This window comes from Henckelia pumila, chromosome 3, assembly GCF_033568475.1.
Source record: "Henckelia pumila isolate YLH828 chromosome 3, ASM3356847v2, whole genome shotgun sequence".
NCBI classification, from domain to species: domain Eukaryota; kingdom Viridiplantae; phylum Streptophyta; class Magnoliopsida; order Lamiales; family Gesneriaceae; genus Henckelia; species Henckelia pumila.
The window spans coordinates 63181903-63192258 of record NC_133122.1 but is presented as its reverse complement, the minus strand read 5'-3'; the positions used below and the strand labels follow the sequence as shown (position 1 = coordinate 63192258).

Here is a 10356-nt window from a genome sequence, read left to right as displayed (position 1 = left end):
TAAAAGCATAACCATACAATAAAAATCATTCAAACTTGTTTTTCCAGCGATCCATGTTCATCAGATGATATACTCAGTTTTTCATAATATATACTCGCAACAACACAAGCTTGATTAGTGTCCATCTTCACTGTCTTTTTATTTGTAACAGGATACTCCAATGAAATTACAAAATGAATTAACAAGCAGCTTAAAAAAAAATTTGAAAAACAAAATAAATGATCGTCACTCAATCATTTCAAATGAATAAGACAAAAACTCATATGAGACAGTCTCAAGGGTCATTTTTTTGATGAGGGTCTCTTATATGGGTTATCCATTAAAAAGTATTACATTTTTTTGCCAAAAGTATTACTTATTATTATAAATATGGGTAGGGTTGACTCGTCTCACGAATGAGACCTCTCACAAGAGTGTTACTCAATGAATAATTATTCAACAGAAACGACCAACAATATAAACAAAAATCACATAACAAATTCAAGAACAAACACATAAAAATAGTGATAAATACATGAAAATAAATAACTAAAAAAAATAATTTATGAACCTTAAAATATTATTGAAGGATTTCAAGTAAAACGAACGTCTGCATAATCATTCAAGAATTTCAAACAATTAATAAAAGAAAATAAATAAAAAATTTAGACAAAAAAAATAATCACAATCAATACAATAAGACTAAAAAAATAAAACCAACGTCTGCATAATCATTCAAGAATTTCAATTGGTATTATTTGGTTTCATGTAAAGTTGAGGACAATTTCGTAATTTAGCATCAATTGGGGAGTTCAAACACATGTCAGGCTTTTGTCAGGTAGTGTAAACACATAATTTCTGAAATGGGGACTGAGAAGCAAGTTAAGTTTGCCAACGAAGATTTATTCACAATTTCCCCTTATTTTTTGGTGTGTAACATTTTCATATATATTTTTGAATTCCAAATAGTAGAGTTTTTTCAAAGAAAATTTATGGGCGGGCCAATTGCCTTGAGACGGATTGGGGTTTTAATGAGAGGCAGACGTAATCGGGCCAGCCGTTTCGACATCTCAACTGGTCACCGACTGATGACATATCCAAAGCCATCTAACTCCGGAACGCAAACTGCACAGTGCTGCGTGCGTATCGTATGCAACATGTAATCATGATGGGCCACCGATATACCAACGCTGCTCCGAAGATACTGTAGACACCTGACGTACTGACTCCAATCTTGAAATATCATGGTCACCACACACGCTGGTCAGTGCGAAAATGAACTAATATTTAAGCATGGCCAAGTTCGACTGTGTACGGACTCGCATGGAAGCTTTGGGGTTGGTACCAACTTTAAACTCCAGTTATGTAGCAACCATGACAACGAGAGATGTTATTGAGAAAGAGTTATTATCATTCTTTTTGTGTTTCAAATCATTTGTTGTGTGCCATGGGAGTTAGTAATCCGCAGAATCCATGATGGTTGTCCAATGAGAAACTTCAAATCTCTGTCCAATTTTCGGAACCCATTTCGGGTCTTCGGATGTTGGCATTCTTCTGCGGTTGCAGTCAATCCTGAAAGCAGTGATGAGCAAGAGCCTCTAAGTTTAGCTCCTCAGCATAACGCGTACAACCTGTTCGATGGATTTCCGTCCAAGGATATCGGTTATTACAACCATTTTCTGTTTAGATATTCTCGCAACGGTTTGTATCGAGAAGCCGTAAAAGTTTACGGTGTTATTAATCGCTCAGGTGTTTTAGTAGATGGATGTGGCCTTTCTTGCATACTGAAGGTTTCTGCTGGCTTGGGCAATTCTTTTTTTGGAAAGCAAATACATTGTCAATGTGTTAAAAATGGGTTTTTGGAGGATGTTAGCGTTGGAACTGCAGTTGTTGATATGTATATTAAGAGTGGGAATTTGGATGACGGGAAGAAAGTGTTTGATGATATCAAAGATAGAAATGTTGTTACTTGGACTTCATTACTGACAGGCTATGCACAGAAAGGGATGATCTACAAGATCATTGAAGTTTTTGGCGTTATGAAATTAGAGGGAATTGAGCCGAACCCTTGTACATTTGCAACTATATTTGGAGCTTTAGCGGATGAGGGGGTGCTAGAGTGTGGAGCTCAAATGCATGCTTCGGTTTTTAAGCATGGTTTTGATACAAACATAGTTGTAGAAAACTCTTTGGTCAATCTCTATAATAAGTGTGGCTTAATCAGGGAGGCTAAACACGTGTTTGATGGTATGGAGTACAGAGATGCAGTTTCTTGGAATGGGATGATTTCAGGTCTTTTTGTGAATGGGTTTGAGTTAGAATCTCTTGAGATGCTCTATCGGATGAGGCTTGCGTGTGTAAAGTTTACAGGATCAACTTTTGCCACAGCTATTAAGTTGTGTGCTAATCTCAAAGAATTGGATTTTTTAAGACACATCCATTCTCAAGTTGTCAAGAGTGGCTTTGAGCTTCATGATTATATCAGAACTGCTCTTACTGTTTCCTATATCAAAGTTAGTAAGGTGGATGATGCCTTTAAGATATTCTCAGCTGAGGATGTAGTTCAACTTCAAACTGTGGTTTCATGGACTGCAATTATTGGAGGATACTTGCAGAATGGTGAAGCGTCGCAAGGGATAGATCTATTTTACCAGATGAGAAGACAAGGTGTTAGACCAAATCATTTCACTTATTCAACAATACTAGCAGCTCTTTCAACTACCACTTTGTTTCAAGTTCACGCAGATATTATCAAATCCAATTATGAAAACTCACCTCCAGTTGGAACAGCTTTACTTGATGCTTATGTTAAGATACGAAAGAACAGTGAAGCTGCGAAAGTGTTTGAACTAATAGAAAAGAAGGATGTCGTTGCTTGGTCTGCGATGTTATCTGGATATGCGCAAGAAGACGATATCAAAGGAGCAGTAACAATTTTTCTCCGGTTAGCCAAGGATGGTATCAGGCCAAATGAGTTTACCTTCTCTAGCATAATCAATGCATGTGCTATGCCCAGAGCAGCAGCACAACAAGGTAAACAGTTTCATGCAAGCTCAATTAAATTTTGCTGTAATAATGCTGTGATTGTCAGTAGTGCCCTGGTAACCATGTATGCAAAAAAGGGAGATATTGAGAGTGCTAATGAAATCTTCAAGAGGCAGCAGAAAAGAGACTTAGTCTCTTGGAACTCGATGATCTCAGGGTATGCACATCATGGTTATGGGGAAAAAGCATTAAAGGTATTTGAGGAAATGCAAAATAGAAACTTGGAAATGGATGAAATTACGTTTATTGGTGTTATTTCTGCTTGTACTCACGCAGGACTAGTGCATGAAGGTCAAATATTCTTTGACATGATGAGAAAAAAACTTTACATTCCTCCAACAATGGAGATCTATTCGTGCATGGTTGATCTGTATGGCCGAGCTGGGATGCTGGATAAAGCTATGGCTCTTATCAACAGAATGCACTTTCCTCCCAGTGCAACTGTTTGGCGTACACTCTTGGCTGCATGTAGAGTTCATCGAAACTTAGAGCTAGGCGAATTTGCGGCCAAAAAGCTAATCTCACATCACCCCCAGGACTCAGCCGCTTATGTCTTGCTTGCTAATTTATATGCTGCATCTGGTCACTGGAGAGACAGGGCGAAAGTGAGAAAATTGATGGACGATAGACAAGTTAAAAAGGAAACAGGTTTTAGCTGGATTGAAGTGAAGAACAAGACCTACGCATTCATGGCTGGTGATGCTTCACATCCTTTATCAGACCACATTTATAAGAAGCTGGAAGAATTAAGTATTCGTTTGAGGGATGCTGGGTATCAGCCAGACACAAATTATGTTCTCCATGATATTGAAGAGGAACAAAAAGAAGCCATCCTTTCTCGGCACAGTGAGAGATTGGCTATTGCATTTGGATTGATTTCTGTACCTGCAGGAATTCCCATACAGATCATAAAGAATCTTAGAGTCTGCGTTGACTGCCACACTGTTATTAAGATCATATCGAAAATGGAAGGGAGAGAAATTATTGTCCGAGATTCAAATCGATTCCATCACTTTAAAGAAGGGTTATGCTCTTGTAAGGATTATTGGTAGCATGTTAAATTGCGAGGGGTCAAGTTTTCATTAAATAGAAAAGGGAGTCTCTTTTGACTCTGAACTGGAAAGCCATGTTAATGTAAGTGGCACATCTCTAAAATTTTATTGGTGAGAAATATGAAGGGTTGGTTCTATTTCTGCGGGATTATCTTTATTGTACACATATATTTGTTTCATCAATAAAATGCTAGTGAATAAATTCTCCAAATTAAATATTATTGCGGTAATTAACACATATTTTGGTTAGGTAACATAGATGGGATAAATTCTAGTGACTAATTGATTATTTGATTTCATCTGTAAACAACCAGCAACCCACTGAGATGAATTCTATGAGATGTATTTGAAAAATATGTTCTTGACAGAAGTTTATTATCTGATCACTTGTTGATTTTGGTTTCCTTCTGCTAGACCAAAACTGAATCCCAAATGCGGACAGCCAGTGAAACATTATGTTGCACAGAGACTGACGGCACTCATGTAGATTGGGGCACTGGTTGTGTGTTTTAAATTGATTGTTTATACGGCGAAGGTACGGAATCTTGGTAAATTTAATCAATGTCAATGTGAACAGAATTTCTTCATGATGATCAGCATGTGATTCTTTAAATACGCCTCCCCTGTATAATGATTCTTACAAGGAAACTATGTTGAGAGCAATTGGACTCCTTACCACATGGATTCCATCAGTCCGTGTCAATGCCCCGAAGACAAAACCTCCTTTACTGGTTTTACAAGGAGTTAGATGAATCTTAAATGACCTTTTATCACCCATCTTTTCAAAACTTTGCTCAGCGGGAGCAATTGAAACATTTACACCAGTGGGGCGGTCTACTTGTGCCTTGTAAATGGCAGACCCTTCTCCATAATATGTCACTGTTCTACGAACCGATACTCTTCCTCTCAAATTTGAGACTCCGATTGAAGGATAGTTGAAATCATACGAGGGTGGAAGAGTATTCCTACAGCATATCATTTTACTGGTGACATTTTTCAGCTGAGCAGGGTTTCACCAGTGTTGCAGAGGAAATCAATTATGTCATTTGTATCAAAATAATATATTAGTCCAGGGTCAGTTGCTGCAGCTGGATTTACATGCCCAGAACCATAGTCAAAAGGTGAAGTTTGAGTGCCATTCGGATTTCTGAGAATTACATTTTTATTGTTGTCGTGGATTGTAGCTGTGCCAAAAATATAAGTATCCAGAAAGCAATTAGGGGAAATGTTGGTAAATTGTGAAATGTTTATTGATTCAAAATTACCCGTTGTCATTATAGCAGACTTTATGGCTGCTGGGCTCCAGGAAGGATGTGATGCTTTAACAATGGCAGCTATTCCAGAAACATGTGGACATGACATGGAAGTTCCTGATGCTATGTTATAGTCAGTTGATCTTCCAGCAGTGATGTCAGTAGCCAATGGCGACCATACTGCCAGAATATTCACTCCTGGGGAGGTTATATCAGGCTGAAACAAAAGGTGAGGCAACTCTTGTTTATGGATACAGTTGTATTTACATTAAATTCATTTTTCTTGTCATTTTACAGTTCATGTTCGCCATAAAAATTTTGTAGTTGCATTCCACATAAACGCTTCACAAGAAATCAGTTTCTCAAGTTTAATTCTCTCATACTTTTACTATATCTGGACTGATGACGTTTGGACCCATTGATGAGAAGGCTGCAATTTCTGGTGCTGGTTTAGAGGGTATAATTGTCGTTGCCTGGGATATTCTAGCCACTGGATTCCTGCAGCAACCAGGTGAAGTTAATATTTGGCACTGAATTACTGATGTAATGCCCCCTTTTTCTTGTATATTTCACACAAAGTTCTTACATACTTTTCTGATTCCATATATGTATATAGCTTTTCAGCTTCTTCAAAGCCTAATGCTGTGGCTGGTAGCACGAACTGAAACCCAATATCTTTGATGAGTGGATCAACCAAAATAATTCCCACACCACCACCATCTTGCACGGCAATGGCCTTTCCGCTACGGTCATCAAGGATCTCATCAACTGTGCAGACGACGATCTTTCCGTTAATCAAAGTGGGATCTAAGGTATTTCTTCTACAAACGCTGAAAGATAGCGAAAACAAAGTGTTGAAGGTCTTATAACAAGCCGATAACATTGAAGCTATAGTGAGTGTGTGTAAAGCAACGATAAAAGTACAGTTCCTGAAAGAGAGAGTTTTCTTAACAGAAACAGTGAGTTGAATTTCAGAATAAAGCGATAATGTTGCAGTGTTGACCCATTTGTGAACAGTCATTTTAAATGTCTAGCCATACTAATCTACAAGATGGATAGCCGAAATTGTACGATGAATTCATGATCTGAGGTTTGACAAGTTCCCTGGCATTAAAATAAAAAAGTTAGATTGTGAACATGCAATCTTCAAACTTCAATCATGGATTATGATATGGTATTATATTTTCAATATCTCCTGTCACTCTAGCACCTAACACAAATAGAGGATCTTTTGCCGTTTATTTAAGAAAAATCAGTAATTAAAAATAATTTTGCTTCCGAGAAACAATAATGCAACCAGTTTTAAAAATAAATGCAGAGATTGTCGACCACTAACTAAATTCCTCATCAGTTTTGAAGCTGAGTCACTTTGAAGGCTTGGACACTAACTTGCATAATTTATGAATACTGGAAATTCTCAGTGAGGTTAAAAGCGAATGGATATACTTGAGATTCATGATGAACTTGACCGACCGGCCAAGAAATGAGAACGCACCAATTATCAATTTACTCACGCTTGACTTGTGTTTCCCTCCATTAAGGTTTGATTAACTAACCTTGGTTCTTTTAACAGTTACACCCAGCTTGTAAGACAATTTTATCCCTTCGAATTTGAACAAACTCACCAAACCATTTAAGTTTTTATGTCTAGAGGTAAAAATTCATCAGAAGATTTAGTAAGTTTTCCTGAATCATTGTGTTTTTGGTGGAAGGATAGTGCCAAGCAGATGCAAGAGCATGAATAGCTGTTCTGTGATCAGTTAATATAAATACTTGATGTTTATGATCTATCAATTGAAATGAGAAAATAGAATCTAAGGGACATTATATGAAGAGATTGACGAATTGAAACATTAACACGTTGAATGTTACTTAGAATGTAATAATTGAATTATTTTTACTAATAAATAAAATACCTAGCATTTCCCGAGGTTATGTTAGGGGCTGCGGCGGCACTTCCAGCAATTAACCCATAGAAACTCTCCATATTCATAGGGTTTATACTGAAGCCCTGCAGTACATAAGTCCTCAAATCACGAGAGAAAATATTTTAGATGATAAGGTTTTGAATGAGAGTTTCCAACAATTGCCTGTATGATTTTTGAATTTCCTAGATAAATGTTAGTTTGGAAGTCTCGATCTATGGTGCTTGCTGCCACTGTAAGGATCCAAGGAGCAACATTTGTTACAGTTTTTGGCAAAAAGCTGTTCCCAGCAGATGCAGAAATGACGATTCCTTTTTTAAATGCGTGGAAACTTCCAATTGCAATTGCATCATCAAAGTATGACGGCTCAGGAGGACCTGATCCAAGGGACATAGATATAATATCTACATTGTCATGTAGTGCGTCATCCAGGGCAGAGAGAATGTCTGCATCACTGCAGATGTAGAACCAACAAGCTTTGTATATTGCAAGTCTGGCTCCTGGTGCACCTCCTCTTGCTGTGCCTTTCCCCATTCCATATAAGCTAATGTCGGGAACCATTGAGCCAGCAATTATGGATGCAGTGTGGGTTCCATGACCATCAGTATCTCGTGGTGATCGGGAATATGTTCTATTGAATTATTCAATGGGCCCAAGGTCTGCTTCAAGCCCTTTATAGTAAAATCTAGCTCCTACAATTTTCTGTGATTTGGATTCAAACAGCGCCATCAACACTCTAGAATTATGTAATAATCATGGGGTTGTATAGCATTTGAAGTAATTTGGTGGAGAGTGAATCTAGAGCTGGGATAGCTACCTGTTACAATTTGACAGTGTAAAGTTCTCTCCAGTCGAACATTTTCCCTTGAATTTGGATGGCACGGGACTGAAACCATCATCCTTGAAGCTCTTGGATTCAGGCCAAACTCCTGAAGGATAGATGAGTAAGGTGCTTATATGATTAGTTCGCAAATCAGAGTAAGATTAGAAAACATAGCTGTTAGATGTTTACCACTGTCAATGACAGCAACAATTATGTCGGATGTTGATGGTTGGTCATAGTGTTGCATGTTGTTTAGGCCCAGAAATTCCCATGAATGTGTTGTATGTATCACATTTTTCTTGCTCTCAAAAACAGACAGAACAGAGTCACTCTCTACATTCCAAGAAAAAAAATCAAACTTCAGTCTCTTGGTATCCTTGTAATCTCTGTGTTCAAACTGGTTGTTGTATGATCAGTTAGCATGTTTACAGAAGTTTGCGCAGCTCAGTTCACATTTCTGTCTTGATGAAAAAGATAAATTAATAGAACTTGTGTAATCTGTCACTTTTCTGCAAATTGTGCCTTTTTCGAGTAGTTCCCTTCATAAAAAAACTCGTTGTTCAATGTTAGACCTCTAGCCGAAATTTATGCATGTTAGATCTCTAGCCGAAATTTATTCTTGATCACTTGAATATATGTAACATTTAGCAGGAACGACAAGAATCACATTCATTGCATTTGTGCCATTAGAATATGCTTATCCATCTTCACAATGCTTTGACCACAAACATATTTCTCTCAAGCATCACATATTACAAAATTATGTTTAGGATTTGACAAACCTGAAAGTTGCTCTGCCTGATCTGGTGTTAGCATCACAGAAAAACCTCTGAAGGACTTTGTGTAATGTTGAACTGCTGCATCCACCGCTTCAACATGACTGAAAATAAATAGATTGTTAATTTCTGTTGTATATGCAGCACTAGAATCCTTATACTATAAACAGGTATTCGTCGCTGAATACATGACTGTGTCCTATATATATGATGCTAAGAGGTATACACTCATGGCTTGAAGATGTTGAAGCATGAACGCTGCAGAAACTAATGAGACAAAGTGTACCTTCCAACTACTGAGGCAATTACTGATTCTGAGGTTTTGTATGAGTGATCCCCCATGTAAACTACGTAGTGCTGCGTGAATCCAAAAAGTTTTAGGGTCAGATACGTGTTCACAGGGAGAAAACACAAAATTGTCGCAGTCAAGTCATGCGTTAAATTGCTAAAAAAGGGAATCTTTTTTCCTCTTTAAAACACTGCAATTGAGGTACTCGAAGACATAATGGAAAACAAATAGGACTACCACTGAGCAGTTTGGTCTGCCACAGAAAATTCAAGGTTTCTGAAAACTCTTGGATTATTTAGGTGTTACGTTGTGCAATTTTAGTATAAGTGTGCCTAGTGTATCAACTTTTGTGGAGAAAGCTCGCTCAATCAATATTTTATGCAGGCCTGGCAATGCTGATCATACACAAAGGAAGAATCGGACTATGCTGCATGCAGTCGTTACCTTTTTACCCGAGGCGGCTCCATTTACCCATGTGCGACAAAGCAACAAGACTAAGGCAAGAAATATCAGCACTTTCATGGTACCGAAGAGTGCAATGAAGCGACTGAAGAAGAATGTTTTTAAAAAAAATAGCAAGTAGTGATAGCTTTTCTTTGGGATTTTGTACACCATCCCTAAGATTATGATATTTAATATTGTTAAGCCGGCTTGGTTTTAGTTTTTGTCCAAGCACAGAAGAATCAGTTAGGTGAAGATTTTTTATTTTTTTAAAATTTTTTCTCTTTTTTAAGCATTGGATGGCTACTTAAGCCGGCTTCTGCATCGATATAGTGCTGATCTTTATGCTCTCCTGACGCATGCTTGGATATAATATATATGTATACACATTGTATTTTAGATAAACTTTTTTTAAAAAAAAAACTTAGTTCTTAAATATTATAAAGGTCGAAGTACCGCACATGAAATTTTAGCGCTCCTCTGCTAAATTAGTAGTAATATTGATAAAGGATTTGTTGGTGGGACGTCGTATCTTCGATTCAACTTCTGTCCAGGATCTCTTGCTTCAATTTTGCTGCCGTCGTGCACGAATATCCTGCCACAAAATAGGTCGAATCCAAGGCGCGTACACTCGCTTTCCTTAAGAAACGATTTGCTCCCACCGCGGTGATGCACTCGGACTAAGCAAATGTTCCTCCAGGATACAATGAATTCCTAAGAGTATTGTTCCAAAGTGCATGTTTGAAAACAACCACGAATACCTTGGATGTCTT

The 10356-nt window shown here is 37.6% G+C and overlaps 1 protein-coding gene, 1 long non-coding RNA gene and 1 pseudogene across 6 annotated transcripts; 2 read left to right on the top strand and 1 right to left on the bottom strand.

The window, feature by feature from the left end:
• Positions 1–1065: 1065 nt before the first annotated feature.
• On the top strand, positions 1066–4703 carry LOC140891301 (pentatricopeptide repeat-containing protein At2g27610). 2 transcript variants are annotated; one of them, XM_073299740.1, is made up of 3 exons: positions 1066–3012; positions 3301–4158; positions 4491–4703. In XM_073299740.1, exons 1-2 carry the CDS (start codon positions 1467–1469, stop codon positions 4074–4076), a joined length of 2322 nt encoding a protein of 773 aa, XP_073155841.1. In that variant the 5' UTR covers positions 1066–1466; the 3' UTR covers positions 4077–4158; positions 4491–4703. The 2 variants fall into 2 exon arrangements, with proteins under 2 accessions (XP_073155841.1, XP_073155840.1); XM_073299739.1 differs by having other exon boundaries at positions 1066–4158; positions 4491–4702.
• A 1-nt stretch (position 4704) lies between these two features.
• Positions 4705–9164, bottom strand: LOC140891303 (subtilisin-like serine-protease S; annotated as a pseudogene).
• LOC140891304 (uncharacterized) lies at positions 4958–9890 on the top strand. Of its 4 annotated transcripts, none has more exons than XR_012152480.1 (5): positions 4958–5197; positions 5360–5558; positions 5627–5840; positions 5946–6141; positions 9527–9890. It is a non-coding gene; the product is annotated as an uncharacterized lncRNA (long non-coding RNA). The 4 variants fall into 4 exon arrangements; XR_012152479.1 differs by lacking the exon at positions 9527–9890 and adding an exon at positions 6681–7047 and having other exon boundaries at positions 5759–5840; XR_012152481.1 differs by lacking the exon at positions 9527–9890 and adding an exon at positions 6681–7047 and having other exon boundaries at positions 5654–5840.
• Positions 9891–10356: the final 466 nt, after the last annotated feature.

Bases quoted from the DNA above. Each gene is read 5' to 3' on its own strand.
- LOC140891301 (XM_073299739.1), top strand. From the start codon at position 1,467: ATGAGAAACTTCAAATCTCTGTCCAATTTTCGGAACCCATTTCGGGTC.